At 45.0% G+C, this 22,501-nt stretch overlaps 1 protein-coding gene across 1 annotated transcript in view; it reads right to left on the reverse strand.

Moving 5' to 3' along the window:
- Positions 1 to 22,501, reverse strand: part of LOC146337178 (cell surface hyaluronidase CEMIP2-like) — a 103,101-nt gene that overhangs the window by 17,253 nt on the left and 63,347 nt on the right. Inside the window, exons 20-21 of the mRNA XM_084816378.1 lie at positions 8,955 to 9,137; positions 4,573 to 4,795 (exon numbers count right to left, since the gene is read on the reverse strand). Of these exons, the coding sequence (XP_084672504.1) occupies positions 4,573 to 4,795; positions 8,955 to 9,137 (406 nt within the window). The remainder of the gene's footprint in view (positions 1 to 4,572; positions 4,796 to 8,954; positions 9,138 to 22,501) is intronic.

The following is a 22,501-nucleotide window of genomic DNA, read 5'->3' on the forward strand; positions in this document are numbered from 1 at the left end:
CTCAACAGTCAGTATTCTGTGCCCACTGAGCACACTCGCTCCCCATTGGGCCGTTTTGTGGCTCCCCACCGGTTAGGGATTTTCCCCTTGAAAGCTGTTGCGTTTGTTTTGTTTTTATGCAAACCTTGCAGTTCTCCTAAGCCAGCTGATACCTCCCCTGTTGTGCATGGATGGTGCCATTTTGGCTATGCAAGGATCCACACTGGGAGAATGGAGTTCTGTATTAGTATATAGCAAGGGTGGGGAACATCTTTCAGCCCCGGGGCTGAATTCAATTTTGGAGAAGCTCTCTGGGTCTGCATTCCAGCAGTGGGACCCTGAGAAAGGAAAAAGGGGTGTGGCCAAAATCCAAAAAACAAACCACCATATTTTAGCTTAAAGCTCTTACTGCCAGTAGGAAAGGCATTCCAACCTATTAAAACTTGGGGGGGGGGGGGAGAGAACCATGCAAAAGCTGGAAAACCATCAAATGATTGGCAGTCAGGGGAAAGGAGGTGTGGCCAGGGAAAGGGGGTGTGACCATCTGGGGTAACCCTGGAGGGCCAGACTGGGAGCCCAGGATGGCTGGATTTGGCCCATGGGCCTACGGTTCCCCACCCCGGGTGTATAGGATGGCAAGTCTGTGTTCAGTGGAAAGACCTCATTCACAGATGATGGGAGACATCTGGCTCAGGTGTCTGGCAGACCACGTGTGATGGCCTGAAAGAATGTATGGGGCTACCCATGAGCCTGAAATGCAGTGGGGATCACACGAAGGCACTGATTTGGTGAATGAGCGCCTCTACGTAGTGAATTGGTGCCTCCACTCATAGCTGCCGCAACTGCACATATTGCATGGAACCCCCACACTGAGGCAACCCATAACATCCCGGGTGGGTTGGATGTTTGTCAGCAAGCCCTGAGTGCTCGCACATGACATTCGCACAGAAGCCCACAGAGAATCTGAAGCCGGCCGATGAGCCTTCATGCGGCTATCTCCCATCAGCTTCCCCAACTATCTGGAGAGGCACAATGCTGGGCCTTTAATCTGACCCAACGTGGCAATTATGTCCCTCAAAATGAAGTCACTAGTATATCCTTAAAGAGATAGTTGAAAGGTAGTAGTTTTGTGCAGCTGTAATTTGGGATGCTCAGTGTCATAGCAGAGTGTATGGTTTCTCTGTAGGAGGCCATGGGATCAACCCCCAGTGTTTCCAGTTCAAAGGGTCCTCAGACTGAGATCTTGGAGAACCGCACCTGGTTAAGACTGACAATTTGGGGCAAAATTGATCATTGGTTTGACTGGGATAATCTCCCGTCTTCTATAGCAAATTGAGGGTCCTGCCTTTCAAACTCTCGGGTTTTCTGAAAAATTCCAAAATCCATATTGGGATCATATCTTTATTAGGCCAACTCAAAGTTCATTAAATAGCATGCTCACTTTCGGGTGAGATCTGGCGAGATCTCTTCATCATCTGGTGAGATGATGAAGAGATCTGGAGAACTGAAAAGCTTGTACACTATTTTGTGACCTCTGAGTCAGACTCAGAAGGGTACTAGCCTAATATGGATTCTGGATTTTTTTTTCTCTTATGGCCGATATAGCTACCTTTGCTTTTTAAAACTGTCCTTCTTTGGAGATTCTGTGAGACACAGGAAAAAAGACAATGAAAAGAAAAAGAAGCACTGCATTAAGCAGCATCACCAATGTTAGTAGAAAGTGGCTGATAATCAGGGCAGACTAAAAATATCTGTAGTTTCAATCAATCTATGATCGATCTTCTGCAATTACCGCCTTGAGGATAGGTTATTTTCCCAGATGACTGGGGGGCAGGGGCGATTTCCGAACTCTGCCTGGTATGTCAATAAAGGGGACCTTTGCTTTGTTTAGCGTGACTTTAACTGTACTGCATTCTTGAATCAGAAAAATGGTTAATTGCCTGCCTCTGATGGAAAAAAGAAAAGTCAAGTATCCAACGGAATGTTAATTACATTTGCTAACAGCTTGCAAGTAAGGTATTTTCCATGGCTTATATATTTAGGATGCACTTATAACTCCACTGTGTCAAGTGAAGCTCTCTTGACTTATTGCCTGGGTACAACAAAAGGAAATCATCCACACTGGAGAGCGGGGCGCATGCGAAGGATAAGGGAGATATTATGTGGGAAAGGAAAGTACATGCATTGAATTATAAAGCATTTCAACAATATTCAGGATTACAGTGCAGGGATTAGAGAGCGACGGTGGATGAAGTTTACTTCATTTTTATCCCTCCACCTCTGCCAAAAGAGCTGAGGGAGGCTGTGTATAACTGGTTGTACATGGAAACTTGTTTTGCAGTACAAATTGCTTGCACACCCCTGATAAGGATCTTGACTGGGGCAGGGGGGCAATAGAGTTAAACCCCCCCCCCACTCCTCACACTAGAGCCCTATCCAGACTGGGGACTCCACACTGGCAGTCCGCAAAACCCCTGCACGTAAGCGCAAAACAACGTGGTTAAGGTCACATGTACTTTGGCCCAGATAGACAGAGTGCCTGAGGAACTATGGACGGAGGTCCGTAACATTGTTCAGGAGGCAGCAACAAAATCCATCCCAAAGAAAAAGAAGTGCAAGAAAGCCAAGTGGCTGTCTGATGAAGCTTTACAAGTAGCTGACGAAAGAAGGGAAGTGAAAAGCAAGGGAGAAAGGGGAAGATATATCCAACTGAATGCAGAGTTCCAGAGAATAGCAAGGAGAGACAAGAAGGCCTTCTTAAATGAACAATGCAAAGAAATCGAGGAAAACAACACAATGGGAAAGACTAGAGATCTCTTCAAGAAAATTGGAGATCTCAAGGGAACGTTTTGTGCAAAGATGGGCATGATAAAGGACAAAGAAGGCAGGGACCTAACAGAAGCGGATGAGATTAAGAAGAGGTGGCAAGAATACACAGAAGAACTATACAGGAAAGATCTGAATGTCCCTGATAGCCATGATAGTGTGGTCACTGAACTTGAGCCGGACATCCTAGAGAGTGAAGTCAAGTGGGCCTTAGGAAGCATTAGTAACAACAAAGCTAGCGGAGATGACAGTATTCCAGCTGAGCTATTTAAAATCCTAAAAGATGATGCTGTTAAAGTGCTGCATTCAATATGCCAACAAATTTGGAACACTCAACAATGGCCACAAGACTGGAAAAGGTCAGTTTACATTCCAATTCCAAAGAAGGGCAATGCCAAAGAGTGTTCAAACTACCGCACAATTGCGCTCATTTCACATGCCAGCAAGGTGATGCTCAAAATCCTACAAGCTAGGCTTCAGCAGTATGCGAACCGAGAACTACCGGAAGTACAAGCTGGGTTTCGAAGAGGCAGAGGAACTAGAGATCAAATCGCCAACTTTTGCTGGATCATGGAGAAAGCAAGAGAATTCCAGAAAAACTTCTATTTCTGCTTCATTGACTACGTTAAAGCCTTTGATTGTGTGGATCACAACAAACTGTGGCAAATTCTTAAAGTGATGGGAGTACCAGACCACCTTACCTGTCTCCTGAGAAACCTGTACGAGGGTCAAGAAGCAACAGTAAGAACCAGACATGGAACAACCGAGTGGTTCAAAATTGGGAAAGGAGTACGACAAGGCTGCATATTGTCGCCCTGCTTATTGAACTTATATGCAGAGTACATCATGAGAAGCGCTGGGTTGGATGAATCACAGGTCGGAATTAAGATTGCTGGGAGAATTATCAACAACCTCCCATATGCAGACGATACCACCCTAATGGCAGAAAGTGAAGAGGATCTAAAGAGCCTCTTGTTGAGGGTGAAAGAGGAGAGTGCAAAAGCTGGTTTGAAACTCAACATTAAAAAAACGAAGATCATGGCATCTGGCCCCATCACTTCCTGGCATATAGAAGGGGAAGAAATGGAAGCAGTGACAGATTTTACTTTCTTGGGCTCCAAGATCACTGCAGATGGTGACTGTAGCCATGAAATTAAAAAACGCTTGCTCCTTGGGAGGAAAGCTATGGCAAACCTAGACAGCATAGTAAGAAGCAGAGACATCACCTTGCCGACAAAGGTCCGTCTAATCAAAGCTATGGTTTTCCCAGTAGTAATGTATGGCTGTGAGAGCTGGACTATAAGGAAGGCTGAGCACCGAAGAATTGATGCTTTCGAACTGTGGTGCTGGAGAAGACTCTTACGAGTCCCCTGGACTGCAAGGAGGTCAAATCAGTCCATCCTAAACGAAATAAACCCTGAGTGCTCATTGGGAGGACAGATACTGAAGCTGAAGCTCAAATATTTTGGCCACCTAATGCGAAGAGAAAACTCTCTGGAAAAGACCCTGATGCTGGGAAAGATTGAAGGCAAAAGGAGAAGGGGACGGCAGAGGATGAGATGGCTAGATAGTATCACCGATGCAATGAATATGAACCTGAGCACACTCCGGGAGAGAACGCAGGACAGGAAGGCCTGGTGTGCTATGGTCCATGGGGTCACGAAGAGTCGGACACGACTGAACGACTGAACAACAACAACAACTTTGGCCCAAAGTTTCCCCAGCCACAACCTTCTCAATGCAACAGAGGAGAATCTGGTACTGTACCCAAGGAGCGCCACAGTGACTGCAGGGCACAGCCCGCCGCCGGGTCCCCGAGGGCTGTGAAGCTTTCTTCCCTATGTCTTTTTCTGAAAAAGGGTTCACGGCACAACTCCAGGGGAGCCCAGAGGACATCAGGGCCGTTATTTTAAGGCGTTCACAGCCACGTTGAGAGCAGTAGCTGTATCCCTTCCGAACTTCGTGTGCTTGAAGGTGGACAAAGAGATACCTAGAGAAAAAAAGAGCATGGTCAATTGTTTGAAGTTGGTTTAGATATATGTTCGTTTGTGTATATTGTGTGTGTGTTTTAATCTCTGTATGCTGTATTTTTTATGTTTTTAACCTTTGTAAACCGCCCAGAGATCTTTGGCTATTGGGCGGTATAGAAATGTAATTAATAACAACAACAACAACAGTCACCGTTTGGAACCAAAACACCTTCACCACAGGACAAAATGTTCCATGCGCTGTGTGCCTAAGTACAGCGCACTGTGAATAACTTCAGGTCTCATTTGGCCCTTAAGTGAGTTGATGGGAGAATCCAAATGAGAAACTTCTCAGTTTGTTCCTTTGAGCGCAAGCCTATGCAGGTTTAAATAGGAAAAAGTGCTACAACTCCCAGCATTCCCCAGCCTGCCTGGGAGTTGTAGCACTTTTTCCTGTCTAAACCTGCATAGGCTTGCACTTATATTCTCTTAGTTCAGCCTTCCCCAACCTGATGTCCCCCCTGCTGGATGGGGATGCTGGGACATGTAGTCCAAGACATCCGGATGGCACCAGGGGAAGGCTGTCATAGCCATTATGCTGCAGCAAGGAAAACAGAAAGATGCTCCACCTTCCATCATGGAACATAAGCTACAAAAGACAGGTTTAAAAAGGAGAGATTTGCTGCATTGAGGCAGGCAACTTGTGGCCCTCCAGATATTATTGGACTACAACTTCCATTATCCCTCACCATTGACTATGTCAGCTAGGACTGATGGGAGTTGCAGTCCAGCAACCTCCGGCAGGCCACAAGACACCCACCCCTGTGCTACACCATAAAGCTGCTAAACCCTGAAACTGCAATCAGCTCAGACCCAAAATAATAAAAATTAAATTAAACCAACATGCTGAGCATTCAAAAACACAAAACAAAAACAAAACACAGACAGTTACGACATGTCATCACAACTGCACTAGAAATCCACACGCATTGGTAAACAATCCGTTGACATAATTTGGGGCAAGAATTCATACAGTTCTGCACCGAAGGTCTAGTCAAAAACAATCGTTTCCCAATTCCCATTGTGAAAGATGCGAGGCACGAGGTCGGCCTTTGCCTCCTGGAATATACATTCCAAGGTTTGCCGGGTTAATGATGATGTCTAAAGATACAAGTAGGGACTCTATTTTTAGCTCCAAAGCTGACAGTTATAGATTGAAAGCTGCCTCAGGATGGTCAGGATGAAGCAATGCAGAAAACACGTCTTTGTACACAGTGTGCATGTTCTCCAAAAACTGTTTCAGCAGATGAATTCCACTGTCTCCCTCTATTAAATATATATACACACACGCACACACACACACACACACACTTTTAATTAACCATGTGGCTTCACTGTGGACAAACATGTGTAGCCGTTACTATTCTTAGACAGTGTTTTTATGACCATCTGGACCGCAGAAGCACCAAAAGTTCATAACTGAGCCTGGGGACACATAAACAGGCGCATGTGCAGTATGTAGAAAGCACTGGGGCTGTACAGGAAGGCCTGTGGCTCAGTGGACAGGGCACCTGCTTTGCACGCAGAAGGTCAATACCTGCATTGCCAAGTAGGAATGGGAACGATGTCCATTTGGATGGAGAGCCGCTGATGGTCAGCATAGACCAGCCTTCCTCAACCCGGGGCCTTCCAGATGTTGCGGACTACAGCACCCACCAGCCCCAGCTAGCATGGCCAATGGCCAGGGATGATGGGACTCATAACTTTAAACATCTGGAAGGTCCCAGGTTAGGGAAAGCTGGCGTAGACAGTGCTGAATTGGGCTTACTAGCACACTTAACATTAACCCATATTGCTTCCATTTGCATCAAACTACTAAAGCCAAGCTGCAACCCAGTGCCACACTGTGATGTGGACAAGAAACCCAGGCTACACAAAAATGGGAGTAGATGTGATTCTTAAGGCCTTGGTCACTGGGGGTGGGGCAGGAAGCAGGCTTACTCCCATCACGAGCTGAGAGACTGGGCTACAGAATCAGTAGCTCGCCGTGGCTAAAAGACTGAGCTACAAATCAGGAAGTCCCCGATTCGAACCTCACCTCGGCCATGAACTCACTAGGTGGCCTTTGTCAAGACCCTCTCTCTGAGCCTCAGTCTCCCCATTAGCAACATGGGATAATAATACCGACTTACCTTACAGGGTTATTGGAAGGATGACAACTAGATAACACACGTGAACCACACTGAACGCTTGAAAGTGCTATACAAATGCTAAGTATCATCATCAGCAACCACCGCTATTCCAGATCTGTCCACAAATGCCCGCCCTCTCCATCCTTTTTATTTTTATCATGGACTTTATTGATGTTTATATCAGAGAATACAAAGTAACAAAAAAAGGAACGGATGCTTAAATAGTCTCTGATCACTGTAGAGACATCCCACAAGACAGCAAAGAAAAAACAATGACAGTGAAGAATAGAAGGTGCAGGTTGGGGTTGAGAACGCAGTTGAATTCTTACTATTAACTTTAAATGGAAATTAGATTAGATTAGACACTTTATATGAGATTTAATATGTCCTGTATCACCCTTCCCCAACTTGGTACTCTTCAGATGAGTTGGACTGCAACTCCTATCATCCTCAGCTGGCATGGAGATGGTGGGAGTTGCCGTCCCACACATCTGGAGAGCACCAGGTTGGCGAAGGCCACCTATCCAGTCATGCCCACCAGCTAAAAGGGGGCTTTAAAGTGGGATTAGACAAATTCATGGAGGATGAAACTATAAATGGTGCTAGTCCTCATGGCTATATGCTACCTCCAGTGTTGTATGTGCGCACATGAGCATTGGAGCCCCTGAACAATCGACAAATTTGTTAGGGGCAGGGGCAGTTCTGCCTTTCCAAACTGGGTCCTGCCCTCCACCTTCTCCCAAACCAGACACAGTGTCTAGGTCCTGAGGTCTAGGTCCTCCTCCATCCCAGAAACAACATTTGGAGATGGCTAGAAAGAAGAGCTGCAACCATCCCAAGCAGAATGCTTTACCTGTTCTACAGGTATGAATGGCAATGTGTTCACTTGTGCAGCTGAGAAAGTTAAAAGAGGCAAAAGTAGAAGAAGGACCATGCTGGATCAGAGCAAAGGCTGCTCTGATCCAGCATCCTGTTTTCCCACTGCAGCCAACATGATGCCTCTGGGAAGCCCAGACATGAAGGCAACAGCCTGCTGTGGTTCCCCAGTGACTGCCTCAAATGATTTCTCCACCAATGCCAATGGAGAAAAAGATCCATGCAGGAGTTCTATGGACATATTGATGGTCCCACAGGCTCTCAGTCAGGATATAAGGGAAGGAGATGGCTATATCTATCAATTTGATTTCTCATTTTTTCCAGCCTGAAGTTCTGTTCATTCTGAACTTTGAGATTTTTAAAAAAGTTTGAATGAACATTTCTGTGCATTTCTCTGCGTATTTCTCCTAATGCATGCATTTTTGTATGCGGTTTTGCTTTATACACATTTTTTCAAGCCGTTTTCCCAATACAATACATATTAATGTTATTTTCGCTAACAGATGCATTTTTGTTTGCACCTTCCCCTTATAAAGGCATTTTTGCTTGGAGAACTGCACTGCAAAATTCGGAGAAATGCGAATTTCAAAGGGTAACTGAGTTTCAGCTCACGTTAGGTAAGCTTGTGTTGAAATGCAAACCGAATGAATTCCCCGCCCCCACCACTCCTACATGGGTATGAAGGTGATACAGAGGAACGGGGCCGAAGATCTTGCCTATGGGTTGTATTCAGTGTTAGTCTAACTTGCATCCCATTCATTTCAATGGGTGTACTCTAAGTAAGACTAACACCAGATGCAACCCTATGGATCCACAGCACGTTGGTGGTAGATCTTGACCTACTGGTTTAGATGCTTAAGGGCACAATCTTACACATGTTTAGACAGAAAAAGTCCTACAACTCCCAGCATTCCCCAGCCAGCCTGGCTGGGGAATGCTGGGAGCTGTAGAACTTTTTTCTGTCTAAACATGCATAGGATTGCACCCTAAAAGTCTCCTCTCTCTCCCTGTACTCTCAGAACAGATGACAAGGCTCAGGTGTATACAATACAGGTGCTTCCAACTCTCTGGCAACTCTAATGGCCAACACTAAGGAGCCAGGTACACCACTTACCCTGATGCACTGTCGAAATAAAAGAGCCCTTCATCCATTCTGTTCAACAAGCTGTGGTAGGAAGAGGCTGCCACATAATGCATTACACTGTGTGCTCTCCCCGTCTGTCGCTGGTAAATGTCTCTCACAACAGTGAACACCGTTCCCTTTGGGTAGCACAAGGCAACGTGAAGCCAGTCTCCCCTGATGGCAAAAGAAAGAAAGAAAAAGATGAAAATATGCACACCAGCAAAAAGTACAAGGCCTGTTAAAAGGAAGCCATCCCCAGCTGAGGGATTGATCTTTAAGAGGGAAAAATGCAAACATGTCTTCCAATCATCAACACATCCCTCTCCTTGCCACGAAAGATTCACATCTGTTGCTCGTTATTATTACTGGACTGACATAACATCCAGACTTACTGAAGGGCAAAGACTACTCTTGATCTTCAGGGCTTTGGATTAGGCTTCAGACAGCTGCCTCAGGACTGCTTAAGCAATTGGCTCTCGAAAGCCATGATCAGCAAAGAGATGATGACGATGACGATAATGATGAATTGCAATTCTATACCACCCCATAGCCAAAGCTGTCTGGGCGGTTTACAAAAGTTAAAACATTAAATATAAAAAGTTTGAAAGCCATTTACAAAAAAGCACAGAAAAGCACAGAAACAATATACACAGACAACATATAATTAAAATCAACATTGAACTATCAGACATAACTAAAGACACATCCAGGACCGATTAAAACTTATCATGTGCTACCAAATGCCTGGGAAAAGAGCTAGGTCTTAACCTGGCACCAAAAAGATAATAATGTTATGGCTATGAAAATCTCACCTCTGAAAGCATCTCTAGATACTTCCTCCTGCTGTAGCCCTGGAATAACAGCTGGAGGTGGGGGACATCCCCCATGTAAAAAACAAACAAACCCAAAACCAAATTTTATGCAAATCAGTGTCCTCTTTGGACCTCATTTTTGATGATTTGTGAATGGCCAGCCTAAGCAAAAAACCAAACAAAAAACCCAACCCTAATATAACATTGTCATGGCAGTCTGTCATAGATTACCATAGTCGTCGCCATTCACAGAATTCAAATAGGCCACAGTTCAATTTGCTGTGAAGCCATGATGGATTTCCAGCATAATATCCTTCATTTGTATACACAAATCCCCCCAAATGTCACTTGGTTGAGGACAGTCATGCAAAGAGAGGAAAAATCAACCCTGACACCTCATATTCTTGTTCTTTTTCTTATTTACTGCATCACCATAGTTACATGGGCAAGCAGGGAATAAACCCTGTTGTAGGCCAGGACGAGCAACCAAGCTGTGAAAATATGGCTTAAAAAGACTCAAACTGTGAAACCCATCCAGCAAACTGAATTCCCAGAATTCATGTAACCTGGACAAGTCCTTCCACAACATGTTCTGGAAGGTTACAATTAAGCAAAAAACACAAGGCAAAATGGGTAGTTTTTTGGCCCCTGATCTATTTTCACAACTGCCATGACTCACAGTTCCTATCATGTTCTGGGTAACAGTGGAGGCAGTAAAAGTGTCACTCTGATACTGTGTTCTGATGATTGTTCTCTCCTTGAATCCATATATTTGAATTTTCTCTATGGACAGTCTCTGTTTTCAGTACCTGCCCTTCGTAAATTGTTGCCCCTATTCTATCTCTCAGGAAAGCTTTTTAAAGTAATAGTGGCTGGATTTAAAGGAGCTGTGGGAAACCTGTGATGGTACTCCAGATGTTGTTGGACTACAGCTTCCATCATCCCAGACTACTCACTGGCCATGCTGACTGGGGTTGATGTGATTTGTTCCTTTCCATATATAGCAAAAGGTTTCTTTACCTCTACCTCATATTTTCTCTGCCAAACTATCCATTACTGAGCGGTCATTTCTGGAGCATATCCAGGCCTTTTGTGTTTTAAATAAATAAATAATAGACAAATGCAATGCCACTACCATTTCTAAACTTAGTCACACACAAAAAAGCTGTGAAGTTAGGGTGGATTTTTAAAGTTGCTCCCTCTTCTGGCTCCACCAACCCCCTGGATGGCCAGTCAACTCACTTTGGCCAACAGCTTGCACCAATTGTAACGGGAAGTGTCCGGAGATCCTTCATCCTGCTGTTCTGTTCTATCCCATTCCTCCACCTTCTATAGATTCTATTTTTATTTAGCACTTCTCCTTTGGATGGCGACATCCAAACTGTTGTAACATTGCAAAACTATTGCCAAACTGTTGCTTGGGAATGTTACAGCATTTCCATCTTCGTGGAACTAAGCATGCTCCAGATAAAGAAACAGATAAAAATAAGACATTCTTGTGAAAGCACACACACACAAAAACAACAATGCCATGGAACAGGGTCATTCTCAGGAAACACACACACATCATGAACAGGCCCCCAATGGCATTTCTTTCAGTGGAGCTGGTCCAGAGTTGCATCTGCAAATCTCTCCATTTGCGGTAACTCACAACTGGCTTTAAAACAAAATCTAGAGGGCACTGCCTGGCGGATGTTTCAATGGAGAAGGGAAGGACCGTGAGTCTGACTTTGGCTTCTGAAATCTAGAACAGCTTGTCCTTGCTACTTCCACCCTTGTAAAATATGATCAATTTGTTGACCTACCAGGCATTATGATGGGAAACCCAGGAACTGAACAGATCACAAAAGCCTGCCTCGCCTTTCCCTCAAATTGCTAACGCAGATGAAAAGTCATGTCTTTGGATTCCTTGTGTTTCCAAACGAGTAGCAGATTGCCTTGGTTTATTTGTGAAAACAGGTGGCCAGTTAATACAGGTGGCATGAGGTTTCTACAGTACATCTGAGGAAAACAAACTTTAAATATATATACACACACACACACACATTACGGATTTGAGTAGAGAAGTATCATACATTAAGGGTGCAATCCTATGCATGCTAGCTGGGGAATGCTGGGAGTTGTAGGACTTTTTTCTGTCTAAACATGCATAGGATGGTACCTTAAAAAAGAACTCTCCAGAGTAGAAGCTTGCTAGTTTGGCAAAGTTGCCATGTTGTTGCTGCTTTAAATGGCTCTGCTCCTGTGCCTTTAGCAACAGCAGTTAAGACTTTTTTCGTCATTTCCCTCCATGCCAGGAAAAGCTTTACTTACTAGATCAGGGGTGGGGGACGTCTTTCAGCCCAAGGGCCAAATTTAATTTTTGGAGAAGCTCTTGGGGGGGCATTCCAGTGGGGGGCAGGGCCAAAGACAAAAATAATACCCCAAATACCAGCAGATTTTAGCTTAAAGTTTTAAGCAGATTTTAGTCCTTACTGCCAGCAACTAAGCCTTAAGAGAGGCATTTCAATATTTTAGAAAGAGGAAGAAACTGCACAAAAGCCGGGAAACCACCAATAATCAGTGATTGGGAGAAAGAGGTTTGGGAATAATAATAATAATAATAATAATAATAATAATAATAATAATAATAATAATAATTTTAAGTTTCTATACCACCCCATAGCCGAAGCTCTCTGGGCAGTTTACAAAGATTAAAAACATTAAAAATACAGTATACAGAGGTTAAAACGCATTTACATAAACAAACACATGGACAATATACACAAAGACAAATTATGCAGAAATTATGGAATAATCTTCCCAACAAGGCCTGCCTGGCGCCAACATTGTTATCTTTTCAGCACCAGGTTAAGACCTTCCTCTTCTCCCAGGCATTCAGCAGTATATACTAAGTTTTTAATCGATTCTGGAATGTCTTATGGCTATGGTTGTTTGTTTTTGAGATTGCTGGTCTGAAGTTGTTTTATATGTTCCCTTTGTGTCTATTTTCTGTTCATGTGTTTTTTATGTAAATGGTTTTAATCTTTGCACATTGCATTTTTAATGTTTTTAATCTTTGTAAAACACCCAGAGAGCACGGCTATTAATGTAAATATTATTGTTGTTGTTGTTGGCAACATATATCTAAAACAACTTCAAGCAATCAACCATGGCCATAAGACAAATCCAGGATTGACTGAAACTCATCATATGGCTTTCTAGGGAGCTGTGGAGGGATGGATTGGGCTCACAGGCCTGAGGTTCCATGCCCCTGTGCTAGATATGCGCCTGACTGGCTGCCATTAAAGACACCTATGCAAGTCCAGATATTTTTATCAGGCAAAAAAAAAAACTTACTGGAAATCATGATGCGCCCCTAACAGAGAGAATGTCCATTTGTTCAAGTCAATAGTGCCTCCAACACAATGAAAACAAACTTAAGGAGAAATCAAATCAAGATAAGGACTGCTTGTTATCTGTGCTAGCAATACGGTTCTCTTCATCTGGCAACCAGGATTTATTTATTTGTTTATTTATTTATTTTACTTTTATTATTGGGAAGGTATTAACTGCTCTGCTTTCCATCCCAAACACCTGCCTTTGAAGAAGCAGGGGTCATTATTAACCGCTGCAAGGTTACCACATAGCACGGCGCACTAAACACCCCACAAAGCTACAATGAACTTAAAACTATCCAGCTGCAAGAATCTCAGCTCCGTGGTGTGCTCTCTTCGCAGCACCGTCATCCAACGATCCAACTAAATGAACTGATTTAGTTCTGCTTACACCCCCTCGGAAATGACTGACGAGAAGGACCCAATCGCCATTTTGCGGTCTCCCCCTTTTTAAAAATGTAATTGCACTGTTGACATTTGCAGATGCGACACCCCTGGAAAAAACACACGCGCGCCTGGGAAAACAACAACCAATTCATCGAATCATAGAATCATAGAATAGTAGGGTTGGAAGGGGCCTACAAGGCCATCGAGTCCAACCCCCTGCTCAATGCAGGAATCCAAGTCAGAGCATCCCTGACAAATGGCTGTCCAGTCTCGTCTTGAAGGCCTCCAGTGTGGGAGAGCCCACCACCTCCCCAGGTAATTGGTTCCATTGTCGTATTGCTCTTACAGTCAGGAAGTTTTTCCTGATGTTCAGCCGGAATCTGGCTTCCTGTCACTTGAGCCCATTATTCCGTGTCCTGCACTCTGGGATGATCAAGAAGAGATCCTGGCCTTCTTCTCTGTGACAACCTTTCAAGTACTTGAAGAGTGCTATCATATCTCCCCTCAGTCTTCTCTTCTCAAGGCTAAACATGTCCAGTTCTTTCAGTCTCTCTTCATAGGGCTTTGTTTCCAGTCCCCTGATCATCTTTGTTGCCCTCCTCTGAACCCTCTCCAGTTTGTCTGCTTCCTTCTTAAAGTGTGGTGCCCAGAACTGGACACAGTACTCCAGATGAGGCCTAACCAGTGCTGAGTAGAGGGGAACTAGTACTTCCCGGGATTTGGAAGCGATGCTTCTCTGAATGCAGCCCAAAATAGCATGTGCCTTTTTTGCAGCCACATCACATTGTTGGCTCATATTCAGCTTGTGATCGACAACAATTCCAAGATCCTTCTCGCTTGTAGTGTGGTTGAGCCACGTATCCCCCATCTTGTAACTGTGCATTTGGTTTCTTTTTCCTAGGTGCAGAACTTGGCATTTGTCCCTATTAAATGTCATTCTGTTGTTTTCTGCCCAGCGCTCCAGTCTATCCAGATCACTTTGAATTTTGTTTCTGTCTTCCAAAGTATTAGCTATCCCTCCCAATTTTGTGTCAACTGCAAATTTGATCAGCGTTCCCTGCACCTCCTCCTCCAAGTCATTAATACAAATGTTGAAGAGCACTGGGCCCAGGACTGAGCCCTGCGGTACCCCGCTTGTTACCTCTCCCCAGCTTGAGAAGGTCCCATTGATAAGCACTCTTTGAGTCCAATTCTGTAGCCAACTGTGGATCCACCGGATCGTTGTTTCATCTAGCCCACTTCGAGCTATTTCCCTTTTAAAACTCTCTTTAGCAATTTGGTTTCATGGAGAAATCCGAAGGAAGAACAGAGGGGGAACCAGGAGCCAGGCTGCCTACAGTTTGTCCAGAAAAGGGCCAACAGAGGTATGAGAAGCCAGAATGGCTCATGGCGCTGACACTTGGGGACATCTACAAAGCAAACCTATATCAGTTTCATGCCAGTATAAATGGCATGCGTTCCTCCAGAGATTCTTAGGACTTGTAGTTTCTTTAATTTTAGATTCATGCCCTGGTGTTTAACCAGAGTTACTCCAAGCAGCTCATGCAATTCACAGTTTCGTGACAGTCCTCTGGCAAAGATTCCCAGCCCCCCCACCTGCTACGGTGGCCACCTATGAAGTGTCAAAGAAGAGGACATGCATCACCTAAAAAGAGGATACCTATTTGTATAAAATTTGCATATGCTAATTTTTAGAGAGAGATGCCCATTTTAAACGAATTATTTTCATTTAAATAGAAATGCAGTACATCTGGTGTGGAAACCAGTGAGCAGTTGACCCGTGTGCCTTGCTCAATCTGCTGTCCAGGTGCTGTTGATGGGCAGCTTCAAGGCCCAGTTCTTTCTTCTGGTGGTTCTGGATCTTTATACTGGACACAGACTGGACAGCTCTTCAGATAGAGGGAACCTTCCAAATACAGGACAGCCCTCTGGCAGACCTTCAAATAGAGGATTGTAAAAGAGGACACCTAGCCACCCTACCACCTCCAATTATTCTATTCTGTATAGATGCTATTTTATTTTTGTACAAAACAAAGAGCTTAAGTGAGACCTAATGGACTCCTGTGGATTTTTGAAGTCCGATCAATCATCTCCGGACAAATGTGACTTGTGGGTCTATCAAAATCAGATTATTGTTTTAGCCCCCAGATTTTGGAAGCTAGATAAATTTCTGTTCAGAAGTGATCCTAATTCATGTAGGGATGTCACGGGAGTCAGAGAAGGTGGTGGAGTCGAGCAGACTCCCTGTCATTCGGCCTCCCAGAACCCGTTCACCAAGCCACCACACTCACCGGACCCCGTTCACTGAGCCACCAAGTCTGTGAGCACCCAGCGGCCACCTGACCCCTCAGCAAGCCACCATTTTGCCAAAAAAAAAAGAGAGGCGTATTTTCTGTGTAAGTAACATTAAGTAAATGGGGCCATGCAGACCTGTAATGTTGTGTAAATGGCCACTTTACGGCCCCCATTTACATAACGTTACTTCTACAGAAAACCCTGAGCCACCATTTTTTTTGGCAAAATGGTGGCTTGTCAGGGGAACGGGCAGTCGCGTCCCAGTCGCCAAGCACCTGAGTACCAAGTGGGAGCAAGGTCAAGCAAGCTGCAGGGGACTGGTGAGTGGCGCATGGGGCAGGCAGAGGAAAATCTGTCCATCCCTAAATTCATGGCAGACTGTTAACAGACTGATGTGTTTACAAGGGGATCCCTCTCCCTACCTCCAGGTCAGGAGGCAGAGCTTGGGGAGAGGCCCACAGAGGGAGCCCAAGCATCCGCAGGACAAACAGGGAACCTCCACAGGCCAGATTAGTTGGATGGGCCAGAGGTTCCCCACCCTGGTATACAATGTGCATGTGTCATTGCATATTTGCACATGCAAGTACAGTTGCAATACACACACACACAATATGACAGGCTGTATCCAAAATGCCTACTTTTAAAATACACACACACACCAGGATCGATGAAGAAGTTGCCATTTCAACACCGCTCCCGTTGTTTTTTTGCAATTCTCCCATATCATATGGGGAAAACAGGACTTTAATTTCGCTCTACGACAGATGGAGAAAGCAACTGAGCAAAGCCCCCCTAGGAAAGCTCTCCGGAGGTCATTTTAGGTAGAATGGTCAGCTGACACTAATTGGAACCCTAATCGCAGACTCCATAACAGCTTTCGGCTCCTAATAGCGCTTGCGTTTGCCAAGAGTCCTTTTCATCCTCTTCATTTATCCCTCCCCTAATAATGCCAAACAGAGAAGATTGCTCATAAGGTGTGTATTTGGAAGTGTGTGGGGAGGAATAAAATAATTCTATAAGCCGGGCATGTTTGCAGCAGGCTTGTTCAGGCCTCTTATTATCCGTGCTTTCCCTCCCGAGTACATCACTGGCAAAGAATTTAATCACTGTGTGATTAACAGCTTAGAAAGCAAGAAAGAATAACACTTCAAGAGGAGGGTGTAATCAACGGAGTCTAGCTGAGCACATGCTGCCCGCAAGTGCCAATACTCCTACCGCTCACTCAAAGACGGAACTAGACACTGAGCAGAGACCTGGGGTGGGAATGTTCCCTGCACATTCTTTTGCCCTGCGAGTACAGCACAAACCAGACCCTGCCCAGGGACTGTGTGTGTCTGTGCGCGTGTGTGTGTGGGGGTATGTTATGCACAGAAGGGCTACCCACCTGCCCCCAGAATGCTTCAAATTGCATCTACCCCCAGTCGCTTTGCGGTCACTCACAAAAGACCTGGTTCCCCATCTGATACCTAATTCTGCTCAGCTCAAAGAAATTGAGAGTCCTTATTGTAATTCGATGAAGCAAAGTATTTTCCCGACCAAAATGAAGCTTCAGAGAGAGCGCATGCGAGCGCACAGATGTGCGTGCACACGCATTTGCCTTTGTCATTCTTTCTTACTCACCATTCCCATTCAAAGCTCTTCAAATACACTTAAGAAGATATATCAGTCTTCTTGTTTATTCATTTAATTAAATTTTCTGAAAGAAAATAAAAAAAAATACTCCAAACTAGGAGAGGGGCTGAGAGACTAACAGCTTTGCTAATCTCAAGTGAGTTCATGGCCGTGGCGAGAAATCTGGATTTGTGACTTTGTTGATCCAGAACTCACAAGCCAGAACTAGATCTCACAGCAAGAATGGGCAACTGATGGCCCACCAGATGCTGTTGGACTGCAAGTCCCATAACCCCTCAGTGACTGACTATGCTGGCTAGGGCTGATGAGAGTTGCAGACCCAACAACACCTGTAGGGCCACAAGTTGCCCACCCGCATCTTATGGGAATTACACCCTCTTCTCTTCTTCCTCAGTTCTCCATAATGACCTAGTACTACAACAAACTGTGCTGATACGTTGACATTATCCACTTTGCCTTGCCTTCACAAGAAGCGGCCAATGAAATGGTGCAGGGGGCAGGGGAAGTTGGAACGAGGTGATGTCACGTCACATGTTTTGTAGTACTAGATGTTTCTACAGGAGGCTCCTGCTGAAAATAGCAGCCCTGCAGCCCTCTCCGATGTATTTATCATCATCATCTATTTCATTTCTATACTGCCCAACAGCCAAAGCTCTCTGGACAGTTCACAAAAATTAGACGCTACAAATACAAGATAATAAAAACATAATATCAGATCTTTAACATACAGCGTTTAAAAACAATTTATAACGGCTAAAAAAAACCAGTTACAGTAAGATACTGGAACTGATAAAAACAACGGATGTAAATGCCTCGTCATACGCCGCCAAATACCTTGGAAGTAGAGGACAGTCTTAACCTGGCACCAGAAAGATGACGATGTTGGTGCCAGTCAGACCTCAGTGGGGAGAGCATTCCATAATCAGGGGGCCACCACCAATAAGGACCCCTCTCTTGTCGCCACCCTCTGAGCCTCCCTCGGAGGAGGGTCTCGGATGTTGATCACAGTGTCTGGGTAGGTTCATAGCAGGAGATGTGCTCCATCAGGTACTGCAGTCCCAAGCCATGTAAAGCTTTACAGGATAAAACCAGCAGCCTGAATTGGGCTTCGAAATGTAGCCAGTGCAAATGGGGCCAGAATGTTAAATGCTCAGACCTTCTGGCCCCTGCAATTAATCTGGCTGCCATGTTTTGCAAAAGCTGCAGCCTCTGAACAGTCTTCAAGGGTAACCTTATTTAGCTCCGGCTTCCCAGCCACCAGGCTACACCAGCAGTTTCTAGGTCACACTCCATGCCAAACTCTTATCGGCCCAAAGCATCCCACTGCCTGAGTCCTAGCCAACAAATCTAGGTTAAGTATTTTAATATCTACATTCCTTCCCGTCTTATGTTAAACATTCCAACACTTCATACTGCCACAGTTTTAGGCCGAACAGTCAATTACAGTCTCTTTTTGCTCTTTTGTTCTGCTCGGTGAGTTTTAATCTTAACTGACTTTGCAATGAACCGGCTAAGATAAGCTCCTTGAAAGGGTCTCTGGTTAGTGTTGCTATTGTTGGTTCAAGATAGAGTCCGAGACTGCAGACTTATCGCGCTGGCCTTCACTGCCAATTACATGGCAGGGAAAACTGTGAGGGTTTAAGATAAGAATCAAGAGTGGCAGACACTCAAATCAGCCCACATATCAGCAGCCTCCTATTCCGAGTTAAGAGGCAGAGTTGCTAATTTTTCCAGAGAGAAACTGCCACTTATTTGAATGCTAGATTTGCAATGTGCAAAGTCCATTTGCAGACTTTGCTTAAGTCTGGCCATCTCTCAAGCTCAGGGGAATCAGACTTAAGGTCTCCACCTCCACACACTGCTGTGGTATCTCCTCAGCAATTTATTTTTCCTAAACCAGGTCGACGGCAGACATTCACTCATCGGAGGTGGGGGGGGGGGTGAGCAGGAGGTGGGAAGGGTGCACTCAGGCGGGATTAAGATTGGGGTGGGGGTTAAGACTACACCCTGGCCCCGGTCACCACACTGGTTCATGCCTGGTTCAGACATAATGCTAACCCAGCCTTCCCAAACCTGGCATCCTACATTTAGTGTTAGACTAAACTCCTGTGGCTGGCTAGGAGTGGTGGGGGTTACACAGTCCATCACATCCGGAGGGCCCTGAGCTGGGGAAGGTTGGGTTAGAGTGTCTGACTAGGCCCAGACGCCCAGTGGGACCCAGGTTCAAATCCCCATTCAGGCATAAAGCGTATTAGGTGGCCTTGGCCCAGCGTATGCATGCGCTGTCTCTCTCTCTCTGCCTAACCTACTTCACAGGGTTGTGAAGATAACATGGGGAGAAGGGAGAACCACAGCGCTTTAGTGGAGCCAGGATTCACAGGGACGCAGCACTGGCAGTACTTTATTAACAGGGTCCCTGATGTCATCTGTCAACCCTGCAGGATTCCCTGTTCCCTCTGAGCCTAGCTGCAATTCTCACAGTAGCAGGTGCTGGAGGTTGGGGTGGATTTTCCCAGCAACAGTAGATTGTTCCCTGTTATAATGCAAAGTATTTTGGGTAGCTTGGTCTTGAATGAGCAACTGAGACCCACAAGGTTTACACAAGAGCTGCTCCCGGTGGAGATGAAAAGTGCTAGAACTGGTTTGTTGATATGGATCCACACAGCTGCCTTAATTTCTGGAGTGTCCTTGGAGGCGTGGCTATGGGGGACCATCATGATCATTACCTGCTTTTCCAAATTTACCACTACACCACTGGACAACCACATCTCCTACCCTGATAACAGTGGAATAAATAGAAAGCCACCCTGAAATAAACTCTCCAGGAAGCTTCCTTATTCAGATTCATCTGTACTGAAGATGCAGTCCATGCTAAAGGAGGCCACAAGGGAAAATTAGAACAGCTTCTCTTGAAGGTTCAGCCTGTCAGCCAAGTGTCATCAAACATGCAGAGGCTTATTGGCAACACTGAATGTTTAAGCCTAATTGCCACTGCCTTTCAGACCACAAAACTGCCTTTCAGTACCATCTCCACCACTTCAGTTCTCTTGACATTTACATCTAGACCAACCTAACAAATGTGTTACTGAATGGGGCCAGACGAGTCAGAGAACGCTATTCACTTTCTCCCCTTCCAAGAAAACAGAGACAAAAGATCCCGACGCCATGCACGTCTTAGCTTGTTATGCCAAGTGCTTACCTTGGTTTACTTCTCGCCCAGATTTTCATCCAAAGCTTGCCAGCTGTGCCTATCCACCCCCGCAAACTCTCCTTCTGACAGTCTCCTCTTAATAAGCCTTAATGTCTATTGTGAGACTTGGTGGCTTTGGGGGGGGGGGTGTGCATGCATGCAAATGGGCACTCCATTGGAGCCAAGGACTTAACCCAGTTTTATGAGCAATCTCACTCCTTACACAAAGGGATGCATGCAAGACAACAGAGAGGGGATGTTAAGCATGGAGTTATGGTGGCTTGTTGGCCAGACAACAGAAAGGGTCTATTATACAAAATCTTAGGTCTCTGGACTTGGGAAAAAAAACCTTCCACTCAGGCTCCATACTGTACAGGAACAGGCACCAAAGTACTTCATTGAGTTCAACAGGAGGCCGATTTTATTCTGCGCAATTAAAATTCCCATTGATGCACCATGTTCTTGTGCCAAATATTAATTCTGGTCATTTCACACACACACACCCAATAGAACACTATCAAGAAATGTTGCATTGCACAAAGTTTACCGCTACATATTACCTCTCAAAACATCTGTCTCTCATGGTGGTGGTGTTTTCAGACGGGTGACCGAAGCCATCTATTTTTGATCCCTGGATGCCATTTAGAGGGGGAGAACATGCCCCATCCAAGAGTTTAAGTGCCAATGTTCATGTCCTGACTTTTTACTGTGTAAGTTCTTTTGCTTCTACTGACCAGGGTAAAAGATCTATGGAGGCACTAAAGTACCACAACCTAGCCACTGGAAACATTCAGCCCTTACGGACTAAAAACTTACAGAGTTCTGCACCCAGTATTGATTTTTGAGAGTAGCTGCAGAATAAGAACCTAACAGCTTTGCTGGATCAGGCCAATGGTGCATCTAGTCCAGCATTCTGTGTCCACAGTGACCAGTGGTATAAAGGAGTCAGGACTCACAGAGATGGAATGCTGACACTTTATTTTTCATTAACAGGGACACTGACAGCATCTGCCACCCCCCTCAGACTTGCCTGTTCCCTTTGAGCTGCAATTATCACAGTAGCTGGTGGGAAATAGATCTCCCTCGCAACGATATATTGTTCTCTGTTATAATGCAAAGTATTTTGGGGTGGCTTGGTCTTGAATGGGCAATTGAGATTCTGTAAATCTCAATTTACACTAGTTTTACAAAAGAGCTACTCCTGGTGGAGATGGGAAGTGCTAAAGTGGTTTATTGATATGGGTCAACAGAGCTGCCAGAATGTTTGGACTCTCCTTAAGAGGGTGGCTATAGGGACTGTCATGAGTATCTGCCCTTCCAAATTTACCACCACACCACTGACAGTGGCCAACCAGATGCCCTGGGAAGCCCAAAAGCTACTAGTAGTCACTGATGGACTTATCCTCCAAGAATGTGTCTAAACCACTTTTAAAGCCACCTAAAAAACCAGAGGTGGGCAACATGTGCCTCTCCAGATGTTTTGGCCTACAACTGCCATGATCCCTCACCATTGGCTCTGCCTGGCAAAGACTGAGGGGAGCTGTAGGCCAAAACATCTGGAGGGCCACTCGTTGAGTTTACTCACTCTACTGAGTCAACAATATTGCCAATAAACAATGAGCCACCACCAAATCTCATGGCAGCAAATTCCAAAGTTTAGTTATGCAAGTATGAGGAAGTACTTCTGTTGGTCCATCCTGCATCATCCACCTTTCAGCTCCATTAGTTTACCCCAGGTTCTAGTATTATGAGAGAGAGAGAGAGAGAGAGAGAGAGAGAGAGAGAGAATGAATCTCTCTCTCTCTCTCTAACCAGTATCTCCACACCAACTGTATACAGTTATAC

Source organism: Heloderma suspectum, chromosome 11, assembly GCF_057233095.1.
Source record: "Heloderma suspectum isolate Gila_16-S chromosome 11, 16-S_ref, whole genome shotgun sequence".
Lineage (NCBI taxonomy): Eukaryota > Metazoa > Chordata > Lepidosauria > Squamata > Helodermatidae > Heloderma > Heloderma suspectum.